This window comes from Cygnus atratus, chromosome 1 (genome assembly GCF_013377495.2).
Source record: "Cygnus atratus isolate AKBS03 ecotype Queensland, Australia chromosome 1, CAtr_DNAZoo_HiC_assembly, whole genome shotgun sequence".
Lineage (NCBI taxonomy): Eukaryota > Metazoa > Chordata > Aves > Anseriformes > Anatidae > Cygnus > Cygnus atratus.
Genome location: NC_066362.1, coordinates 98,972,669 through 98,997,143, shown reverse-complemented (window position 1 = coordinate 98,997,143; position 24,475 = coordinate 98,972,669). Strand labels below are relative to the sequence as shown.

The 24,475-nt window shown below is 42.8% G+C and overlaps 1 protein-coding gene across 2 annotated transcripts; it reads left to right on the top strand.

Annotated features, from left to right (window-relative positions):
• Positions 1-50: 50 nt before the first annotated feature.
• NAA50 (N-alpha-acetyltransferase 50, NatE catalytic subunit) lies at positions 51-21,855 on the top strand. Of its 2 annotated transcripts, none has more exons than XM_035540367.2 (5): positions 51-322; positions 13,142-13,275; positions 13,740-13,859; positions 15,510-15,576; positions 17,976-21,855. In XM_035540367.2, exons 1-5 carry the CDS (start codon positions 315-317, stop codon positions 18,154-18,156), a joined length of 510 nt encoding a protein of 169 aa, XP_035396260.1. In that variant the 5' UTR covers positions 51-314; the 3' UTR covers positions 18,157-21,855. The 2 variants fall into 2 exon arrangements, with proteins under 2 accessions (XP_035396260.1, XP_035396259.1); XM_035540366.2 differs by having other exon boundaries at positions 13,139-13,275.
• The last annotated feature ends 2,620 nt before the right edge of the window (positions 21,856-24,475 follow it).

Below are 24,475 nucleotides of genomic sequence, written 5' to 3'. Positions count from 1 at the left end.
GTCCTCCTCCTCCGCCAATCACCGCGGGCGACGCGCGAAAGCTCCGCCCTCGCCGCGCACGCGCCGCGCTAACGGCCGGAGGTGAGGGGGCGCCGGAGGCGGGCGGCGGCAGCAGCGGCCCATGTGGAGCGGCCGCGGGGCGGGGAGGCGACGGGCAGCGGCCGGGGCAGCAGGCGGCAGCGGCACCAGGACGAGCCCGGGACAAGGAGGAGGAGGAGGAAGAAGAAGAAGAAGACGACGAGGCCCGAGCCGCGCCGCCGGGCCGTGCACGCAGCCAGCGCGGACGGCGGGTAACGGCCAGGCCCGGCCGCGCCATGAAGGGGTGAGTGCGGGCTCCCTGAGGGAGCCGCGAGCTGCGCCGCCGCAGCCGTTAACGGCCGTTAACGGCCCCCCAACGCCCTCACGGCTCCGTTGGTTGGCTCCTGGAGCGCCTCTCCGCCGCGGCCCTGCCCCGCTCGCCTCTGGCTGCGGGCACCCGAGGGCCTCACCCGGCTTCTCCCTGCCCAGTGGCCCGAGTGACCTTGCGCAGGGCTTACCTGCTTGGGTGCCGCCCGCGGTGTGGGGCCGCGAGCCTTCCCCTCCGCTCCTTCCCGTGCGCGGAACAAGTTTCCCGCAGCTGTTTCTTGAAGCCCGCGTTATGCAAGGCTGGGTGTTATTATTCCAGTCTGGCGGCTTAAGGCAGGGTGAATGGAAGCTGAGGCTCTTAAGCTTTCGCTAAGAAATGGTAAGGGGTTTAGCTTATTAGTAGCGGGGGGGAGGTCACGCAGCGAGGCTGCTTGGTAGCAGGTACTTTGCCATTTCTTACAGCTCATAAGCAGCTTCAGGTGTTGTGAGTGGCTGGTGAGTATCAGTAGAAAGGCTTGGCAATGGCTGCAGTGAAAAAGTAATGAGCCGGCTATGTTAGATAGCTGTGCTTGGAGTCCTGGGAAATCCTTTAATCACCTGGGTGCCCTAGGTGAAAAAGAGCCCTCTAACAGCTGGAATGATGGGCTTCATGAGGAGTGTAGCAGCACTGCGTGGTGAAAATGGTGGTGGGGACGTGATCCTTGCTCAGCAGTGCTCCTGACACAAGAGATGTGTTTTCCTTCCACCCTCCATCAGCCAAACGGAGCAGCTGAGCTGCCCAGGCCAGGCAGCAGCTTCTGAGGTCTCCTGGCAGGTTGCAGCCCGAGTTGCCTGCTCTGCTGCCGTGCTCCACTAGGGGCTGGGGCCTAGCCTTGCTTGTGCTGCTCAGGACTTCTTACAGGGAACTTCTCACTTATTTTTTTAAATATGAAAAACTATGGAAGTAAAGAACCCACAGCCCTCTTCTGCTCCCAGAGCACCCAGCTGTGCTTAAGTTTTTGTTTTCACTTAAAGGCAGCTTTATCACTAGTGTGGCTTGAGAATGAATCCCTTAAGGTTCTCTGCTTGCATATTTCTGCTTTTCTGGTATTTCTTCATGTCTTTGAAGAGCAGAGCATGTTCCCGTGTTGTCAAAGCACTGTTAGCACCGTGCAGCCAGTTCTTGTGTGGGATAAAATCTTAATATTGAATCCAGGTGTTCTCTAAAAATTCAGATTGAGGCAAATGGGATGATAGAACTCAAATTGAAAAATAACTGAGTTTCAATACAATGAAAGGGCTAGATGAGCATTGCAGAAGGAACACGTTAAATTACGTAGGGATACTCTGGAACAAAAGCAAATTGTTTGTCAAGCTACAAAGATCAGAGGAGATCTCTAAAAAGCAAGTACTCTCAGAAGATAGATCCCAAAATAGATCTAAGGCTTCAGATAAAGCTTCCAGCTTATAGAAACTACTGTGTTGTTTGAAGAGATCTGGTCTGTCTTGAGTATTTAATCCAAAATTGTGGACCAGTTCTTCTGAACAAACTAACTCCATCTGAGCGCATTTTCTCTGGGAGTGCATATGTTGCATAGTAACACACACCACAAAGCACAGAGATAATTTTGGGAGCACAGAGACCCATAACATCAGCTGTAATTATGAACAGTCTACTTTGGCAGAGAAAGAATTAGGAAAGCAACTAGCGAATTCCCTGACATTTTTGAAATTTCAGATCTAAAAGAGACCGTGTAGTCATCATGTGTTGCTTGCAGCCCTCTTTGCTCTCCAAATTCAATGTAACGCTGTTAATAGCACAGAGCAGATTGTAGTGTTTCTGTCATCCAGGTATGTGAGATTAGGTGACCTCTTTTTCAGAGGACCTCTGAGTTCAGGGAAGGTGAAAGTTTTGTTTCATTTAAAACTTTCTCAGCTGCTTACGATTTTTTTCTTAATTGATGGCTAAATACCAGCTTCTGAGCTTGATAATTGCTATTATATCCCACCTGGTTTTGTGTTACTTGATATTATGTTTGCTCTTCTCTCATCTTTAGGATGAGGATTTAGGAGGAGACTTAGGTTTCCCATTTTTTCTTAGACGTGATTTGGAAAACTGAGATAATTCACTGTTCTGTTAGTGAACTTGATGAATCTCTAGAGGTCCATTTCATCTTTGTCATTTATTCATAAATGTTGTTATTGTTAGTTCTGGAATTTGAAAATCTATTTTAGAACCGTATTTGCATGAGGAAAAATAGCAATGGTAAGGATTCAAGTTTTACTGCCTGTAGCAATTTGGCTCTTTTTGTGGAGCAGATGTAAATAATACTCCCTGTGCTTTATTGGTTTTGCAGGGCTGATTCAGTTGTTGCTCAATAGTTTTGTATTTTTGTTACAGTTGTTATGCTATTGCTTTTAAGGACAGAAAACAGAAAATCTTGTACTGATTCTTGAGCTGGTTGCTGTCTGTGGCCTTTCGATGCCTTTATTGTCAGGGTGCTTTCCTGACCTGTGTCAGTTCAGACGAAGCCAGTGAGGATGCCCTCCAGCCTTTCCCTGTTGCCCTTCTCTCAAAGCCATGCCACCCGAGGGGTGCGGTGCATGACACGTGTGCTCTGTCACGTGCTTTTACCCGCGGGAGCATCAGCTCACACACAGCATGCAGCACATGCTATGAGTAGGGCCCCAGGCACGTGTTCCCATGCAGGTGTCGTTTTGTCCCATGGACCGGAGCTCTCCCTGCTTTTATTGGGAACTGCTTGTGGTGCTGCCGTGTGCCAGCAGGCGTTGGCTGTGTGATGAAAAACCCGCTGAAGTAGGGAGCTGGGTGACGCGTGCTGTACCGCTGCTTTTAAGAAATATCCAGGAGACCGCTCCCAAGCTTGTGGGTGCTGCAGTTCAGTACGCTTTATAGTCCCTAAGGGTCCCGTCTTGGTAACTAGATGTACAGAGATGGCAGCTGCTGCAACAGGGAGCTGTGTAACTGAGAGGCTTTGCGGGCTCACACTCCTCTAGCTGGCTTTGTGCAAGTGGCACTGCAGCTGGGGAATGCTGGGCATAACAGAAAAGTATCAATAGTATGTATAAACACGGTGAACAGTTATGGGTGAGCTCTGATATCTCTGCTTGTTTTGCCTGGATTCAAGCAGCAAACCGTTCAAGGCCCTGAGGCTGTACGTGTTTCTCACAAGAACAGGGAATTCCTCCCCCCACCAAGTTAGCATTGCAGAGTTCGTGCAGAACTGTTGACTTGTTTCCATTTGCAAGGCACAGCGCTAAGCTTAACGTATACGGGAGGAAGTTCCAAGTTTATGAGAAAACTGCTGAATTGTCACGTGTACTGGAGGCAGGACAAAAAAGGTAATTGAGCTTGAAAATCAGTGTTTGGTTTTGGGATTTTTCTGAACCTAGAAATGTCCAAGCATGAGCTGTATTTTCTGCACTTAATTTCTTGGTTAGTAAATGTAGACCTTGCCTAGAGCGTGCTTACAATCGGCTTAATTTCTTCTAAATCAGCTTATTGAAACTCTGCAGTTTACTATAGGTTCTTTAACTGAACTTATAACTTTTACCACTTTGAATTTAATTCCTTAACCAGGTTAAGGCGCTCCATGAAGTAGGAAGCTTTGGCAGGAGAAGAAAGAAGAGTTAGGGTTGTAGTCTTTTTATGAAAGCATCCTACAACCTAATCGTTGTTCTTGAGTGGAGTTTGACCATTCAGTTCTTTTTACGTGTATGTATGGGCTTGCTAGTTTGGGCAATTCTCCTGTGAAAAATGTATCTTTAGTTAGTCACCAAATGCCACAGACTCTGCTGCCATCTCCTGAAGACAAAAGAAATGATGCATCCTCCTTTCCCACTAAAATGGGGAATAATGGGTGATGGTTGAGCCAGATAAATACTTTTATACAAGTGGAAATGATTCAGAACTTTAAAATCCTGCCCATTTGGCAAATACTAGAAGTGTTCAGACCAATAATCTGAGAAGGCACTAGATATTTCTTCCCAGAAGAGGAGGAGGGAAGGACAGGAGAAGTCAGATCTCTGTATTTGTTTGGGAATCGATAAAAGAGAAGTGCAGCGGTCCCTTGCATCCCTTCTGCTTTAAGTGGGGCAGGCGATGTCAGGGTTACTTTCTGCTTCCTGCTGAAAGAGGTGAAGGGAAGAAGTGACCCATATGTTCTTCCTGGGAGCTTCAGAGGAGCAAAAGTTTGCCAGGAGGGAGGTTGGAGGTGGGGACGGAGGGGAAGAAAAAAGAGAGGAGTAGTCTATGCATAGAAGACTTGCTGGTTATCTGGAGGCTCCTGGACTCGAAGACCTGAGAGCAGAGAAGCACAGCATTGAAATGGGGTAACTGTATTTGTATCGAAGAAAGCATATTGAATTAATTCATTAAGGGAAGGAAATGAGGCTTTGTAGAAAATAGAACCAAACCCGCTTCCACAACAGTCTCATTAGGAGGCTAAAATTAAGATATTTGAATTTTCCTGGGGGCAGAGTTATTCTTTGGGTTGAGAACGCTGTGCAGTGCGGTAAGATCTTGATGTATGAAATGCTTCCTCAGCTCATGTGACCTTCCTCATCCCTCTTCCCTTTCTTTCCCAAGCTCCATTTGATTTTTGGCCGTAGCAGACTTGAATCTCAACCCCTGAAAAGTTTTCCCATTTCCCCCATCTCACCATTGTATTACGTGCTCTTCGGAGTACAAGGGGAGACTCAGGGTAGCAACTCAAGGGTTGGGGCACTTTTCTCTACTTGGTGCTCGAAATTTCTTGCCAGCAAGGATCACAAATTAGATTAAAATTTGCAGTTAAAGGAGATTTTGTTTTTGTTTTTAATAAGTGGCTCTTAAGCACAAGCTTTTTGTTTGAGACCATTTTATTCTTCTTGAAAATTAGGAAAATGAGAGAAGAAAACAGCCTTTTGTGCTTCATAAGTTAGGAGCTTACAGTGATTGTTGCCTTAGAAGTATTGAAGTTAAGCACATAAAACTGATAGCACATTCTGTTGGTTTTTCACAGTATGTGTCTATAATGTGATTTGAACACCTGAAATAACTATATATCCGGGATTAAAATCCAAAGTATGGACAGGAGATCCACAATGAGTTGCCATGTTGCCACAAACCATGAATGGTTTGTGAGGAAAGGTGTTTGGCAACTTATAGAAATAGTTCGTCTGATAGTTCTCTGTGGAGAAGTTTGTTACCTAACAGAAGTACAAGAAGCCTCTCTGAGGTATTCAGTTATGTAAATAAGGCACTTTGTGAACCCAGCATCACTTCTGTTTTGAATCTGAAGGTAAACCACTGTTCTCATCTGAGGATCATTAAGTACTTCATGGATGTTAATTAGTGGAGGTTTGTCATTTCTTGAGGCATGTAAGGATTATAACTTTCATAGCCAGGGATATTGATGGTATGGAAAGGGGCTGTAATTTGTAAGCAGTCCCAGGATATCGGTAGTAGAGCCACAAAACTAATTTTAAGTTATTCTAAACCGGTGAAGGATTCCTGCTTTGACTGGAATCCTGGTTCAAAATGTGGATGTGGTTGTGAGCTTACCTGACTGAGGAGAGTGGTTAGACCAGCAATGGAGAGTTAGGATTTCTGGCAGTTCTTTATCTGCTGTGTGATCACAGGCAAGCTGTTTCCTCTTTCACCTTACTTTGATGCACCTGGGTCAGGTAACACAATAAGCCTTTACCTCATGAGGTGCTTTGAAGCAGCAAAGTGGTTTGGGCTACTTAGTGATGTATGCATGGCTGCTTCTCTGTTCTAGACCAGCTATTAATTATTGCTATTATTTTGGAGTTTGGAAGTTCTGCCAGCTGTGTGTGGCGATTCCTGTTCTTTGTGTCCAGCTGCAGAATGAGAAAACTTTTAATTTTCTTGGGAAAGTTTATTTTTGACACTTGTTGAAATGACCTTATTGTCTCCCCCTTGCTCTTGCATAATCAGACAGCTGAGACTCTTCATGATTGTACTACCACTTTAAGGGTTTTTGTTTGCTTTTTGGGGGGGATGCAGACAGGGAGATCAAAATGTAGATTTGAGCTTCAATACATCAAAGAAAAGAATTAAGGTGGGAAAATTGTGGGGCTATTTTAGCACAACTTTGTTTATTGCATTGGAAGACCAGCCAGTCCTTTGTACAATGGTCAAATTTTCTAGATTGAAGCAGAGCAAATTGTCCAAATATAATGAAGAAAAATGGAGTGGAATGCACCGTGTATTTTCTGTAATAAATGAGAGGGGACAGGATGGTCTGGAGTATGTCTTGTGGAATTGCATCATGTCAGTGAAATCTGTTCACATCTAGATCCATTTGAATTGCACATCTTGGGCAAAGTCTTCTGTTAATTCTGGTTCTAAAACTACTTAGCTTTCTTGTATCCAGTGCTGTCCCTTTTTACAACCCAGCACCCAGCTGGGGGTAGCTTCCAGCAAGGTATCAGGTGTTGTGCGAATATGTGGTCTCAGTAGTAAGTGGGGCTAAAGACGACCAGGGGCTCAGAAGCAAATCAGTAAGAATTTTTGCATGTTAGGCTTCTACTTACCATTCTGGTTTTCTGACAAGTGAAGTAGAGCAGATTTACAGCCCGCAGATCTTCTAGATAATTGAAAACATACTGGTCTGCCCACAAGAACTAGACTAACTTGTGCGCCTAGCAAGACAGCTCATCTGGTTGGTTTTTTGTTGCTTTTTTTTAATCTAGAGAGGCTCTTTTGGCTTTGGAGCTGAATCTGAGCAAAGCCACACCCTTCAGGTCTATAGCTTTCATAGCTCTGGTTTGGTTTTATTTTATGGGAGTGGATTATCCTGTCTAGACTCCTGCTTTGACTTGGAAGCCAAAATAGAAGCAATAAAGCTAGTTGGCTGCTTAGTGGGTGACAAGCCTTCTCTGAAGTCCTCTAATTTGTTCGGGCGCTCTTCTTCCCCTGCTCCCTCTCCTGCCTCTTCCACTGTACCTCAGTAAATTTTGTGAGTTGCAGATATGGTTCTGCTAAATATAGAGTGCCAGATGCTTTAAATAAGCCTGAGCCCAGCTATCAGTTACACAGAGATCTGTTTCAGTCAAGCACATCCCTCTGGGGAGGGACTTGCACAATTTAAAGCTGAATGAGACTGAGATTCGCACAGCGTGAAGAAACTCAGATTTTCTCCCTTTTTTCCCTGATGCCTGCTCTAAACTGATGTCCAATGCTTGCTGTTCCCTGTGACTGAATTAGTTTCTCCTCACAAACTGTAACTCTGGAAATTGACTTTGAGCTATCATCCTCCATAGCAGTTTTGCATTACTATAGAGCCTTACAGCATATGGAAATGCTAACGTCTTGCTTAACCTGTGTTACTTCCAGTCTGAATTTAAGCCACTATCAGAAAAGTAGACTCTTTGCAAGTCGCAGCCGCAAAGGCTGTGGACAGAGGCATGCTGCTGCAGTATAATTAATTGGATTGCATTTGGTCCTGCAAAAAGTGTTGGTTTTTTTCTGGCAAGTGCTTGAAGGATCTCAGGGCAGTGGATGCAAGAGCAGGAGTGTTGGTGCTCATGCCCTGGGCATGGATCCAGTTTCAGTAACTACTCCGTGTCACCTCTCTTAATTCCTACATCCATCGGGATTTTGTGAATCACGCTTCACTCTGCTCTGACGTAGTGGGCGGCGTTGCTGTGCACCAGAAACCAGCTCACCTCACCAGCAAAGTCTGGGTGTGTGTCTTCTCAGCAACTGAACTGCAGTACGTTGTAGTTGGGAGAAATGCAAGTGTAGTCCTAGGGTATGTCAGGAAAAGACTTCCAGTGGAGACGGGGAAAAGCTAGTGGGGTTGTACAAGGTGCCAGTTTGCATTTAGTTCTGAGAGCAGTTTTGGTCAACCGTGTTTAAGGAAAATTAATCTGAAGGGGTGCAGAGAAGAGCTAGAATGACAATAGAGCAATAAAGAAGGAGGCTGGGATCTTGGCTTTAGGTCAAGATCAGGAAAGTTGAAAGAGGGCATGGTAGCTGTCTGAGAAACCAGGCTGTGGGGTGGGCTGTGTTGCCTCACATCAACTGCTGAAGCAAATGAGCAGTGCAGAAGAGCGTATGGGTAGGACTTGAATACATTCAGGGTGGAAATCAAAAGAAAGACTATGAGAATAATGATGACTTGGGAACAGCATTGCAATGGAAGATGTCCAAGGCTCCAGGGGCTGGTACTAGATGAGTACTGTGTATAATGAGGCCTGATATGATGAGCCACGAGTCCCTTGTTCCTCCCTGTTAAAACTAATTGCATGGGGTGTTGGGCCTGCAGTGCTCCAGAAGCTGGGACACTTAAGATGAATACCATTGACTGTTGCCTCCTGCATGGGGTGTTGTTTGAGATACAGGGTGACAGTAATAAGTCTGTATCTTCTTAAGAATATTGTTGGAATAATAGAACAAAATAACTTAAGGAAGGACAGGTCCCTTCTGAGTCCTTCAGGTTCTGTCATGATAATTTGAGCTCATGATGTATTTTTTTTCCTTGCAACAGTAAAGGATAGGTATTTGTGGTATGGCCTGTGGTGAGCTGGAATACACAGAACTGGCCTAATCAAACTGTAACTGATACAGGAAATTTGTTACTGGTTTGATTGAAACTAACTTGAGAAAACAGGTCTACTTGTAACTAGCTTTCTAAAAAAAAAAGGTAATAGAAAAGCTACTACCATTACTCTAGAGGAAAGAAAGGTGTGGCCAAGTGGTGTACTTTGAAACTAAGGACTTAAAACAACCCCAGCCTCAAAAGATCCACGACAAAGTGCACACTGTTCCATACGTGATAAGGTAGAGCACAAAATCATCTACTCACTGAATTATCCCTGTGCTCCTCTTGCACGGCTCTTCCAGAAGCAGTTTAAACTGGGGTAAGCTAACACTTCTGCTCAAGAAGCAGTTCTGCCTCTGGTAGATTTTTTCCTCTGTGTTGGCAGAAGACTTTGTGTGGTGAACCCAATCGGGGGACTGATGTGGGTTAAAACTAAACTTTTCTTTCTTTGGCTAAGTTACTTTTAATTGGGGTTGGTTCACCACATTGTTGCACAAACCTTTGTGCCAATAAAAGGGTGGAAATGAGTGGCTTGGGGACAGCAAGAGCGCTGCTTTCAGCAGCAGGGAAAGCTTTCCCTTGTTTTTACTTGAGGCCCCAGTGGCACTTTTGCTGTGCTGTCCTCCAGCAAAGTGAACTCTCATGATGTGGGTCTTCCTTTCCATTGGCTCATTTAGTTTACTTATTAAAGGTGTGTAATAGATGTGGTGTTGATTTAATCAGCTAGTGCTATACATTAACGTAATTTATGGTTTGAGTACATAATATTTAAACAGATGTACTTAGCATATTGATTTATGCTTCCCGTGGTGGTTCTCAAACTTCTTTCATATTATCCTCCAGGATAACTTGCTGGCCCTGCCTCAATTCTCAACCCAGGAGGAAACAGCTAGTGACAGAGCAGAGGAAGTAGGCAGGAGGAGATGGCAGGAGACAAGTGGTGACAGAGGGGTGGGGAGCCCAGGGGCTATAGGAAGGAAATTGGTCAGCAGCACGCTTTGGCCACCTGCTGCTGGAACTGTTTCTCTGGCCTGACCACTTGAGAGGTTATGTCTTGGTTCAGGTGCTATGAGCAGCCTTAAACTCTCCTTCTGCCTTTACTTACTCATTTTTTCCTGTCTGGAACCTTTTTGGGGAAGGCCATGTCTTTCTCAGACATCTCAATCCTAACTGCCCTTGATAAGATATCCTGATCCTTCTGTGATTTCATCAGAAATACTTCAGTGTCTGGCGCACTGTCTTCTAATGCTTGATTTCTTGCTTCATCAATGACTAATTTGAAAGTAATATCAGCAAGCACATGCTACCTGCTAGTAGTCTGTTGGAGACTTGCCAAAGTGTAAAGTGGGAGTTGCTCTGCAATAACTTCACCGTGAATTCATTGTAAAAGCTCAGGCTAGTTAGTGTTAGTGATCTACTGAACCTTGGATCTGCTGGTTAACCATAGTGATACCTTTTTTATTTTTAATGTATTATTCAATCTTTTGGACAAGTGGTCTAAGCTTTCAGGGGATTGAGTATGAATGAGGTTTTTTTCTTCTCTTACTGACCGTCTACTCTGCAGCTAGTCTGATCTAGCTGGGCAGGTGGGACTTGCTCCCTTTGGTTTCCACTCTGATGCAGGCTGCAGCAAAAGAGGCCTTCTCTTTGCACCTAGTATGAGACTACTGAGGCGTTCTACTTGAGCGCAGCACTCGTGGACACTAATAAATGTGGGAACCTCACATGTTAAGGTTTAATTCCTGCCCTTTCTGAGAAAAGGTGGCTGGGATGAGGCAAGGATGCAAGTTGCTTTCTGTGTGCCTGAAGAAACCCTGCCATGCTAGGCTGAACAGCTGTGCCAAGCTGGGCATAAAACAAGTGTTAGTTACCTCACTGTCTAATAACTTCACTATCATTTGATAGCATGCTTGTTTACCGTGCAGTACTTCTGTGATGTGAGGAAATCATCCCTTACGAGCTCAGCACTTCATGTTGGAATATAGTTCTAAAAAGGGCTTGCACAAGTGATGAAACATGAAGAAAGGAATCTTACTATTGAGGGCAAAATAATCTAGAAGGTAGAAGAAGCTGTAAAACAAAGGGCTGGTGGCAGTAGGAGCCATGGAAGATGGATACTGCTTACTGTTTGAGCAAAGCATATTGGTTTGTAGCTAGAAACTTCAGTGATATATCCCACTGCTGCTTTTAGTATGCCTGGGTATGTTGGCATAGGTAAAGCGTAAGATTATGGAGAAACTCTGCTTTCTTCTGTCAGTCCTGAGATCGCTGTTGGAGAATATACTGTCCAGTTCTGGTGAGACGTCTCTTGAGAGATTTCTGTGCAACAGGGCAGAGCTCAGGAGCGAACTACAAGCATTCATGCTTTAGAAATTGCCCTTGTATTGGGGGGGGGAGGGGAAGAAATTCACTCACCTGTTCATCTGTAGGCACCCATACTGGCATGAGATGCTTGACACCAGAGGATTTTTAATCTGTTTGGTAAATACGTGATGGAATGTTAGACTTTGCTGAATACGAAGTTCAATATGCAAGTACCATCGTTAGTTCTTTGTGGTTAGGATAATTAACTGGAACATACTAGTCTGATGGAGAACTACACACTCCTCCTTAGTCCATTAGTTAAGGCCTGGTGGTTCTCCAGAAGGTAAGCCTTGCCTATGAATTGTTCCTCTTTTGCAGGGCTCACTAGGTAGAGTGAGATCTGTGTCAGAGCGGGCAGTGGTGGTCCTTGGTGCATGAGGCTGAAATAGCTTTGCAGAACGGGAGGCTGTGGTTCTTGCTGTAAAAGAAAAGGAGAGAGGTGGGTGTGAGGGCAAGTTAGGCTTCTTGAAGTAATTGTTAAACTCTCTGTTCCTGTAGCTTTTTTTCTGTTAATTGCTCTGTAGCCTGCATAACTGCCTGGAAAGCATTGGATATCTATCACCATCATTGGTAGTGGCAACTAAAACTGATATGGTACCTGGAGTATTAATTGTTTAAGGTTTTTTGATGGATAATTGAGGTCAGTTAATAAAGCAAAGATTATGCTCAGCATTGTTGGTACAGTTCTTGAAGGAAAAATGCTGTTGATTATCTCTTCTTTGCTTTACTGTATTATGTAAATAAAACTGAGCTGTTGTGCCCTAGGCATCAACCTATTTGAAAAAAAAAAAAAACAACAAGCTGACTAGGCACAAAAGGTGTTGGAGATGGAAAGCAGCTACACGTTACTCGAAGTAATGTTGAAGACTGACATACAAGGATCTCATAAAACTGCCTCTTTTGAAAACATGTAAATCTTTTAAAAAGTAGCAAGCAGCGTCTTTAACAGTGCTTGGGCAGAAAACAATCTGCCTGTGTATTTTGTAAAGCAGGGTTGCAGATGAACGTAGAATTGTGTATATTTCTAACTCTGTATGCATTGGGTTTGTTCCTGCCTGGATCTTCTGATTACTATTTTAGAAAGATACTGCTTAGTTTGTCTCTTATTTTTCATTCTAGTAGTCCTTGGTAAAACTAGACTGCCTGTCCCCAAAGAAAGTGGCTTGGGGACTATGAACTATTTTTTTTCTGCAATATGCTTCTGGATATGATGCAGTGTTTTTACCAGGAAGTTAGCCTTATAAAAGGGAAAAGCTTGGAATGCTTCTTCTCAGCATAATTCATCGCAGTACTGGTATTTCAAGTCTGTATTTCTCAGTCAACAGGAAGAATGACTTTGGTGATGATCATAATTGATGCGTGTGGCACTCTTACATATTAACAGGCTTAATAGGAGCTTGCTGCTGCACACAGTATTGTTGCATTTTAGAGACAGATGTGTAATACCAACTTGTCTAAGCATAAACTTTTATACTGATAGGTGGTAGAATTAAGGCTGTCTTTGAAGCATGGGTGAAGACTTCATTTTCTTGGTATCTGTCTAGCCTCTTGTCACTCCCAAGATTTATTTCTCTATTGTAATGTTCCTACAGTGGTAAGTATTCTCCTGAATGTTTTGCTGTCTGCCAACCGAATAAAACACATTATATAGTATGTGAGTGTTAAATGTGGCCTGAGAAACTTCTGACTGTATAGCACTGTTTTTTGAGTTAAATCAGCTACCAACAAAAGAGTTGATTGTATGAACACTGTAGTTCAGATATGCATTGAGCTGATTCTTAGACAGGACAGTTCTCTAAACATAAAGTAACTCATTTTTGGTGTCCATAGGAATTTTGGAGTGTGTCAGATGTTAAGCATGTTTTGGTTTGTTCCAGTAGCCGGATCGAGCTGGGAGATGTGACGCCACACAACATTAAGCAGCTGAAGAGGCTAAACCAGGTCATTTTTCCTGTGAGCTACAATGACAAGTTCTACAAGGATGTACTGGAGGTTGGCGAACTAGCCAAATTAGGTACAAATGTTTTTGCCAGTAATTGTGGGCTGTGGTGGCAGAAATGCTCATTGTTGCTGTCCTTAACGGTTTTGAATTGCAGATCCTTCTATTATGTTGTTTAACATAATGAGAAATAACTGTTTGGGAACCTTAAAAAGCTACAGTACCAATCTCAAAGGGTTTGTGTTCTAAATAGCTTGCATTTCACTGGGAATAGACATGTTTTCTGTTACAGCAGAAAACTTGATGTTTGCAGCCAGCTTACCTTCTGAAGTCATTGCTAGTTGGTTTTAACTGAAATAAACCAGCCACTGTGTCAGAGCACCGCTGGTAATTTCACTCAGTGTCGACTACAATCTGATTTTTATCTGGGTGGGGGAATTAGCAACAGGGAAAGAAGGAAGATAAAGGGCTTAAATGAAAGAGTTGCATGTGTAGTCTGAGTCTTGTGACTGATAACGCTTTGTTTTTCTCCCTGGTAGCCTACTTCAATGATATTGCAGTGGGAGCGGTGTGCTGTAGGGTGGATCACTCCCAGAACCAGAAGAGACTGTACATCATGACACTTGGATGCCTGGCACCCTACCGAAGGCTAGGAATAGGTAAGGAGTTCTTTTGTGTCTGAGTGTTCAAAGAAACAAGATTTCTGTGCAGCTACTGAAATTCCTTTTTCTAGTTTTTGCTACTTTAACCAAGATAGCCCAAGATCGTGCACTTCCAGAGCAATGATTTCTTTAGAAGGACCATTGGGGAGAGAATGATTTATGACATGCTCTTGCTTTCTTGCCTTTCAAAAATTGACTTTATTTGTAGAACTTTCTAATTCAGTACTTCAGATTCTTTTAATCACATCATCCTGTGATGTAAACACTCAGCTTCTATAGATATGAAAATTGAAGCATAGAGATACCATGAAACAACTTTTCAGAGGTACGTAGCCAATATGCAACTCACATAGAATATCGTAGTTCAGTTGGAAGGGACCTACAAAGATCATCTAGTCCAACTGTCTGACCACTTCAGATAATCAGAAGTTAAAGCATATTGCTGAGGGCATTATCCAAATGCCTCTTGAGCACTTGACAGCCATGGGGCATCAACCACCTCTCCAGGAAGCCTGCTCCAGTGTTTGACCACCCTCACACTAAAAAAGTTTTCCCTAATGTCCAGTCTGATCCTCCTCTGGCACAGTGATGTGCTGTTCCCATGCATCCCATCATTGGTGACAGGAGCAGAGGCCGGCACCTCCTCTGTGCTTCCCCTCCTCAGGGAGTTGCAGAGGGCTGTGGGGTCACCTCTCAGCCTCCTTTTCTCCAGACTAGGCAACCCAGGTGTCCTCAGCCTCTCCTCACAGGACACGTGTCCAGCCCTTCTACCAGCATTGTTCCCTTCCTCTCAATGCTTTCAAGTACATTAACAACCTTTTTGTATTGCTGAGCCCAGAAACACAGCTGTCCTTCATTGGGTCACTTCTTCAGTCTTCTAAATGAAGGCTTTTTGCTATTTTTTTTATATTCTTCTCCCACTGTTGATTGTTGCTACTCAGGGGTAGTACCTGTTTTCTGTCTATACAGCAATGAGTATTTCTCAACGCTGCAAATCTGCAGACCAAGTTAGTCAAAACCTTATGGTATTAGCTACTTGCTTTGAAAACCTGAAACCAAGAAAACTATTTTAAATTTTACTAGGTTTTTGTCAGAAAAACTTAGCAGTGCTCTCACGAGTTTATACATTGTTTTGACCATGTTTTATCCAAGTTTGAGACCTTGAAGCTTGTGTTTAGATAAGGTGCTTTATACTTGTGCTTATGGGTTGTTTTTTTCTCCAGAGAAATAAAGAATAAAATTGAGTGGAATTTTGTGTACAGAAAGATGAAGTACTTGTATACCATATTTTATTTGCCTTTCCTAGTTCTAGTAATCTTTCTGAACGCAGCAGTGGAGAAAAATCATAAGCTATTTAGAGAGTTGATTTATTCAAAGTTGGTGCATTTATAATTATAAGAGTATCTCATTCACAGTGATGGCTTTGCAACATGTATTTCTTACAACTGATATTTTTTCAAATTTTGGTGCTCACAGAAGACATCTCCATATTTAAATTTTATTTTCTGATTTTAGAACATAGTGCCAATGTCATCAGTGCATGCTCTTTCATTTTAGCCTACCTATGGTTAACCTGCCCCTGCTCAAGAAAGCTCTTACTGATTGTGTGCTTCTGGTTTTGTTAAGTATTTCTTTACCTTTTGGCAGGAACTAAAATGTTGAATCATGTCTTAAACATCTGTGAAAAAGATGGCACTTTTGACAACATCTATCTGTAAGTAAATGAGTTGCACCCATACATTCAAGAGAATTTGAGGTGTACTTGGGAACACAGGGAGGGAGATCCAAAAGCATTTTAGCATCTGTTTCAGTAGGGTCATGAAACATCTTTCTTTGTAAATGCTAACAAGAAAGCGGGGGATTGTATTCTGAGCTGTCTGTGTGGTGCAGAGAAAACCAAGAGCTTGCTTGCTTTACAACAGTTTCTCTAAATTTGCTGAATTTGAAAGTAGTTATAAAGCGATGATCTTTAAAATAATTACATTGCATGATTTGAAGAAAAAGTGATAAGTTTTCCATTTGAGGACAATGCTACAGTAAAAAAAAAAAATGCAAGTCTTGCATGTAGTTTTGAGGCATTCGCTCTGTCTTTTATGATGTTAATGTGTTAGACCGTCAGCACAGGTGCTTGCAAGCCTTCTAGGTTCATACTCAGTAAGCCTGACTGTTTATTCCCATTCTTGTGGTGTGACAGGTCAGCTGTTTGTGCAGCAACACAGTAAACTTAGTCAGTGACCTGACCCAGCTGGGGAAAATTGTTTTTTAGCATTTTGGTTCTGGGGTTGGTTGGTTTGTTTTAAAAAAAAAAAAAAATCAGCCACATATCTACATAAGCACTTGACATGATACCAACATGTGGGGTACTAGGGTAGAGGACTGGGCTGCTTGAGAGGGCACTGCCATCCTAATAGATCCGAATGGAAATAGAGCCTGAAATCCATGGATGCCAGAGTTTTGCTTCCCCTCACTGCTGGTTACACGCTTCTGCTTCTTCCTGTGCATTGGCATCTGTGTGATTACCAAGTGAGCCAATGCATTTTTAACCAGATCACTTCTGAGCCATTTTTTTCCCTGCCCGTCACTGCCTGGTTGTACCAGCACAGGCACTGGACACTCCTGGGGGTAATCCCACAGCAGCCGTGGCTTAGATGCACTTAAGCTGCCACAGAACTGTACCCTGAGCTCTTGCCAGGACTGAAGATGTGCAGTGAGGAGTGTTTCATACACTGATATCAGTGTAAATAGAGTGACTTTCTCCTCAAGCTGAGTCCTACTCTGCCAAGAAGGTGCAAATCCTCTACTAGTGTAGCTGTGTCCAGTCTGTAAGAGGAGCAGGTCTTTTAAAGAGGAGTGTGATTAAAGCTGCTTTTGGCTTATATTTCTGTTCTCCTCTCTCAGAGGAAGTGGTAATGAATTCTCTCTCAGATGCCTGCTAATTGGCACAGGCTTTCTTTTTTGCACATTACTGTGTGCACAGCAGAGGAACTGTTTGCTGTTTTTAATGAAAAAAATCCTTCATAATCCTTCTTTCAGTTTGCCAGAGTGGGATTCTGGGATGATAATAAATAGCTCCCACAGTTGGGCACAACAAAATTCTTTGATTGGCCCGTTGGTTTTACTGCTCTGTTGCCTGTGCTCCTACAGACTGAACATACTTATGCAGTGTAGGCACCCAATTTGATATCACTGGCTAAATTTGTTATGAAATTCGCTTTTAGATACTTGGTGTTTATTGGACTTGACACTAACATCTTTTGTTTTGCTCTGCTGTTACTTCTGGAGTTGCTTTGGTTCTATGGTTTTGCAGCATGTTGTCATGACAAAGTGATTCATGAGCTTGTGCAGTGTCCACTGAATTTGGGGAGTATTTGATGAATACCTTTTGCTGAGCCAAGCTTTTTTTTTGGTAGAACTTGTGCAAATAAATGCCTTAGTTGCTTAGAGGGAAGAACTAGTAGCTGTTATTTTTGGAGGCCTTCAAATTCTGGGAATACACTGGAGCAAGATCTGTAAAACCCTGGGGGGAAGGGAAGGGAGGAGGAATCCCTAAGTCCATAGGGCTGCTTTGTACTGACTTAGTTTTTTGTGAGGGGAGAAGGGCAGTAAGCAATGAGCAAAGAGTTAAAATCATATCAAATGGCATGTTAGTGCAATCACTGGTTGGTTTTGTGCTACAGTGTGTAGGGATCATCACTCAGACAACTGTTTTGGGCCATTTAAGAAGTGTTTCTAAAGGAAGCTAAAAAAAAGTCTCTGAAACTTTCTATGTATTTCTACGAACTATCTATCACTTGTAAATTAAGAAAAGTTGGAATTACACAGTAATACTGCAGAGTTTCTCTAATATTTGTGTTCTTTAAAATAGTTTTACTGAGGGGGAAGTATTTGCCAATTCTCAGAACGATTGCCACAGGTCATCTAGGAGCTGTGTTAGCTCAGGATTAAATTGAGAAGATGAAAACTTTGAATCCTGAACTACACAATCATTTGTCTCTATCTAGATAGCTCCTTTTCTTATCTTGCTGATGTTCTTTATCCTTTGTTCACAGTGTGGATGCACAATTTTATACCACAGAGTTCTGATATCTGTCTGTCTCCTCCTTTCTGTCCCAGGCATGTCCAGATCAGCAATGAGTCAGCAATTGACTTCTACAGGAAGTTTGGCTTTGAGATCATTGAGACGAAGAAAAACTACTACAAGAGGATAGAGCCCGCAGATGCTCACGTGCTGCAAAAAAACCTCAAAGCCCCTTGTCTTGGCCAGAACACAGATGTGCAAAAGACCGACAACTGAACAAAGCCCCAATGAACACTTTCTTGCACTTGCTTGTCGCCAAATAAGGAAAGAGAGGCCTATTGAATTTTTTTTATTCCACCCCTTCTTAATTTTTTTATCTTGACCTCTCTCCAACAAAATGTAATGCTTCTTCCAAGGATTGTCAGATCATGGGGTTTTTTTGATCTTTTTATTTTTAGGGGTGGGAAGAGGTGTGCAGATCTCTTTAGTCTGAGGTGCGGAGGGCTTGAGCAGGTTATCCTGATGACAAGCTTCCTTCAGAGAATTAATCTGTTTCAGTAAGCAGAATGTAAATCTGAGGCGGGGGGAAAAGGAACAGCAATATCTTGTCCTTTGATTCCTACATGATCGTGTTTTTTATAACCTACAGGGTACTTTACTCCCCCCAGCCTTTGAATGTTACTTCAGTACTTCCCATTCTTCCTCTTAATTCCCCCCACCTCAAAAAAAGTATTTTTAGTTTTTCCCAATATTTTTGAGTATGGCTTTTTCCTCCATCTTTTGCTGAGAAGGGCGGGCTACTTTACCATACCTTTTTACTCTGCCTGGGCTGATCTTTTTGAATGCGCTTTTTTTTTTAAATAATCCTCACCCAAGCTGGTGCTACATTTCTTAACTGACTAAGAGGAGGGTTTAGAGTGGTCTTCATTTTTTCTTATCTTCACTTATCAAATTCCCAGCAGACTTCTGCCAGAGTAAGAGCTATAGCTGCTGTTGGCAAGAGAGAACTTTTTTTTAAAAAAGGAAAAGAATCCTGAGGCAAGATCCTTGTTCAAAAAATCGGTGAAACGCTGTCGGGCTCATTGAAAGTTAGTTTTATCTGTGTTGTTGGAATGGGAAAAGTGATTGTGACCATCTTAGTTGCTTTGATCACATAAGGCAAGCACCTGTCTCCAGGTAAATTTGCTACAGATACTAAATCTGTGGTGACAAATCTGAGATGAGGAAATCTGAGGCAAGGGTTGAGGAAGCCAGTCAGCAGGGTTGAGAACATGAGTAAGAATCTGACCCTAATCACATAGCTTTGCATGGGTCTCCTGGATTTGCTTGGGAGTGGCTTGGCTTGCTGTGTTTGTGCTCCTTCGGGAGGAGGTGGTTTAAAAACTGCACGTTTTGCTCCTTTGAAGATTCTTTTCCCCTTTTCCCCTTCAGCTGTAATAATGCAGTTCTCCCCTCATGAGAGGGTGTTCATGGAGCACTGGAGAAAGCAGCATATTCTAGACCATTTTATGGGTTTAGAAAATAAACCGAATGGCTTCTTCCTAGTACTGTAACCTCAAAGCTACAGTAAACTCTATTAAGCTCTGCTTTGCATCCTCTCATGCTTTCTTTGTGTGAACATCAGTGCTCCTTTCTACGCACTGTTGTCAGCAATTTTACGTATGCCAACACAAATACCAACTTGAGCTTGGACTCTTCTCCAAGCATCTGGGAAAGTGCACTGAGCTGAGACAACACCAACCTGCCCCATTCCCCAAGTAGATACAGAACTGCATTCCTTTCCTGTTTGAGTTTTTTTAGGTTTGATCTTGCATCTTGAATTCATCCACTTTGAAAGCCTCCAACCTGTAGTGCGCACTGCAGCCTACATCTTGTTAGTAGGTGCTGTCCAGTTGTTTGAGGGTGATTTGGGAACCAAGGATTTCAAGATGATAGCTGTGATAAGGGAAGGGATGGTACCCCTCATTGCACACTGTGTGGTTTTTGATACCTGAGGGGTGACTATACAAGCTGCTCCAGGATTCCTGCTACTTTCCCAGAGGTGTGGAGTGTTTGTTGGCATGCATCTGGACAGACCTATGCTGGGAAACAGCTACTCTCTTTGCTGGGTTTGCACTAATTGAGTCTTGGTGATGGGCAGATGTCTAACAACAAAAGCCCCTCTGCATGGCCTGGGCACCTGTGTTTGCAACACTTGGTAGCAGACTCTGGCCAGGAAGCTGTGCACCAGTTTCTTTGGCCAGAGGCAGCCTACTTTTGACAAAAGCTTATTTTTAGGACCTGCTTGCACTGGTTATGTTGGCAGTTCCAGCATCTTTCTAGAAGGGGGATGTACTGAAGCACAATTAGCTTGTCATATGCCAGCATAGTTTCCCTGGCCATCTGTAGACCAAATCAAGAGAAGTATGTGGCAGAAGAGAGAGATAGTATTGTACTTGAGGATGTTTGTGCAGCACAGCTGTAACTCAGACCATAGCTGCCTCTGGTGCCAAGCAAAGTGCTCTTCATTCTTCTAGAACTAAGTGGTAAGTGTTTGGGTTGGGTAGATGGGTGTGGGGATATGAACTCTTAGGATTTGCTGTTGTCGTAGGCTTCCACAAATTGGTGTGTTTCACAGACAGTTTTCCTTCAGGTTTAAAAGTACGAGTCTGATGTCTGAACTTGCTTGGATTAACCTTTTGTTTCTGTCTCTTTTTGCTTTGGGCTGCCATCGTTCTATGAATGTATCCCTGAAAACGATTCTTAGAGCTCCTATTCCACAGCAAACCTGCCTCATTGTAACTTCTGATGAAATGTATTGTAGGAGGTGGAAGAAAGAGTAACCACACGTCTAAGACTCCTTTTCCCAGGCTATTAATCCTGGAGAACGGTTGTTGAATCTTGAATACAAGGTTTAATCTAAATCTCTTAGAAAGCTGTGTTCCCTGTACATGGATGAGAGTGAAGGTCAGTAGTTCTGAATGACAAACAGTTGCATTAGTGTATCAGCTGTGTGGCTGTAGGAGGACAATGCTGTAGTGCTGTTTTCCAGAGACACTGAAACTGTGTGAAGTATGAGCTTACTGCAGAGAACTTCAGTTACTTTATATTTTGCTGCAACAAGACCTCCTTTTAGCTCAAAAATGATGACTTATAATGGCATATGAACAAATACATTTTTTTTTAAGTTAGGAGTTTAAGTGGAGAGAAAAAAAGCCACCAGCATTTCCTGTTCTGGATGAAGATGTAGCAAGAAAAAGGTATGCAACTAGCAGCCTCAGAGCATAAGGTGTGTATATAAGTGTTATTCCTGAACCTCTGCAACCTGTTTTGTCATACATGGATTGAAGAATGAAGATGATACCTACAAAGAGACTCCTACTGAAGGACACCATAGTACAGGGGAAAAAGAATCATCCAGGAGAGATATCCCTCACTTTTGGGAGGGGGAAGGGAGAGAATTTATTTTGTGTATACAGAAACTGGCTGAGTTTACATGATGCAGCTAATGGTTAAACCTGCCAACTAAATATGACATGCTGTTACAATTGAAACAAACTTATGTGATATTTTGTTAATTCTTGATGGTGCCCTGTGATGTCTAGTAAAAATTTGATCCCCCAAACATCCATTGTTATATTCTCCCCTGTGTTGTAATCCAGGGTCAGCTGCTATCCACAAAGTCTGTGTTTTGTAAAGTGTTTGCTGACTTGGATGTTTATTTTGAATCTGCGACTGCTTCCTGATTTAATTTGGCTGAGACCACCCCTGGTCTCTTGAGTTTAAATTTAGTTAAAGGTATGCTGTTTGCAGTTTACAAATGCATTCTCAATGTTACAATTTAAGTTGCAGGGGGAGCAAATTCTTTACAAATAAGATGGTCCATTTTTAATCTATATCATTGCCCTTGTTGTACATCAGGAGCATGTTTTTGTTTTTTCTCAAACTCTTTAGAAATACCGTTCAGAATAAACGTGCACTATTTGAGTTATGTCACTTATGACTTGTTGTGCATTTTTTGCAGCCCAGCTGTGTCCTTCTGAAATCAGATACAGAACATTCTTCCAAAGCTTCACAAACTAACTGTGAAGATTTCTAACATAAACTGTAAATTAGGCTGCTGTGTGATGAATGCCATGTGTGTCTGACGACTGAGAAAAGTGGGAGTTTTGTTTTCCCTGAAGTCATGAGCCTTTTCTCAGAAATCCTCGGTCTTGTGGGGTGGAGGGAAGGAGAAGAATTACAACTGTCCTGGACTACTTTTGCATCAAATAGTGAGAGGCCTTGAAACAAACAGACCAGGCATCAAGAGCCTAGTGTTTTATAGTTGTTATAAATAATATATAATAAATAATTCATCTGAGTTAAACTCAGGCTTTTTATAGGCTAAGTATTTTGAAAGTATTGAAATTAATTGCTAGCTATCACCAGTTAGACAACCTTTGGAAAAAAAAAGTCTGTACACATAATTTATTGTAGTATGTGGTGAGTGTTCTTCAATACTGACCTTTTTTAGAAAGGTACTTAAGTAAAACTCACCTCTTCTTAACTATTCTAGTTCCATCTTCTCTTACAGATATTTTAAAACTAATTTTTCAGCTCCTTTCGTGCTTTGAAGTGCCATTTATGGAGTGCTGTATTGTGGTACACTTTTTTGGGGGGCGGAATGTAACCCCAAATATGTTAGTGTATCTGCTTATGGAGACTGCTTTAGCAGTGGTTGGAGTCTGCATCTGTTAGGATACCATGCAAAAGTAAAGTTCAGACTGCAGACTTGACTGTATTCTTGAGCTGCTGCTAGCAGCTGTCTTCCCTGACCTCTACTGGAGGGCCTAGAAGGCACAGCTGGAGATCTATCTGGAGAGCAATCCTCATCCACTTTAGCCTCACAAGGCAGCTGCAGAAGCTGGAAGACTTGCTGTACTTCAAATTGCCTCAGCATTCCAAACCATTCTGCTTATTCTGATCTCTTTAATGTTTCTGTCCTTCTCCATACTTGTCCCAATCACCTCCAATCAGTCTGTAAAATTGCAGACAACTCATTTAATCCTTTACAGGAAAACTAGCGAATACCCTGATTGTTCATGTTGCCCTCTTCTATAGATTAGGTGGCTCTGCTACTAACTGAAGGCATGCAGTTACTTCCCCCGCAGTATTCAATACTCAGGTATTTACATGGTCCTTGTCACAACTTGTGGTGTGCTATGATCTCTTTTAGCACTTTGCGTTTGTTTGTTACTGAGGTGATGTATTCAAAGAACAATTATAATGCCATTATCTAACTGAGTATCAACTCATTTACTTCACATGGAAAAGTGGGATTTCTTTCCTATATTGTGTACTTAGCCGTATGTGCTGGGTGTACTTTGCTTCTCTGACACTCAGTATTGGAAGGTTCATCTGTCATTCCTCATTCTTATTACCCTTACTAAACTCCACTAAACTTTACCTCACTCTACTCCCTTTTTACAGTACAGTAGGGTGGAGGAAGATGGACCCCCAACATAGACTTTTGTGGGACTCCACTGTTGGCTTCCCACTGACATGAAAACTCATCTCCTATTCCATACTTTCTCATTTCTGCCTTTTCATCAGATTCTAGCCCTGTGAGGATACTATCCTCTGATGTAGCTTTGATTGTTTAAGTGTTTGGACAGGCATCTCTTACTTTAGGGTTCATTTGTAGTCCCTTTGGATATCCACCAAACAAATTTCCATTGCCCATGGGTTGATCTACTCCTCTTCAAGTAATTAAGTATGATTTGATAAGGCTTCCTTTACAAAAATACTAGTAATGGGCATAACATACAGAAAGGCTTTGCTGGAGCTCCTCGGGGTGAGCCATTGGTAGAGTATTGTAATCTGTTTCTTGCACTAATACCTTCTCATTGGCGTTCTCCAAATGTTTTCAACCCATGTAGTCCAGATGTTTTGTTTTCATCCATCACCATAACAGCAAATCATCTCATCCTACCCAGTGTGCAACTTCCTGAATATTTGTGCAAAAATGTATTGTTTTAACTAATGTATGTTAATGGACTGCTGATCCTAACTAATTTCCTGCCGCATGTGATTTCACCTGCAACTTTTTGCTGGCTTCTTCTAACTGTACGTCAAGTGCAGAATGCGCTGCACTGGTGATGTGAGGATTTCATGGAGCACTCCAGGGCACCACGGGGTAGCAAAAAGTAAGCTCGTTTTTTCTGGTTTGGACGAGGGCTGCATTTTTAGGGAAAATCCTTGTTTTAAAAAAAAGCAAGGTAAGGATGTTACCCCTTATATGTAAGTGATGGGTGTGTAGGGCAGCTAATTGCAGGGGGTGGTGGGGAAGGGTAAGGAGGCAGAGGCCAGCGTTTAATGACAGAAACAACTTTTATTTTTTATTTATTTACTTTTATTTATTTCTTTATCTCTGTCCCATAGGTATTCTGTGAACAAAACATTTTAAATGGGAGAAGAAATCAAAATTTTATTTTATTTTAACTTTGCCAGCTCACCGGTTGTGGAAGCGCTCGGAGCCAGCTGTGGTCTCGAGCCCCACCTCAGGGCCCTGTGGGGCCGGTAACGGCCGCCCGCCGGGGCGGGGCCTCCCGGCAGCTGCTTCCCCTTTAAGAGC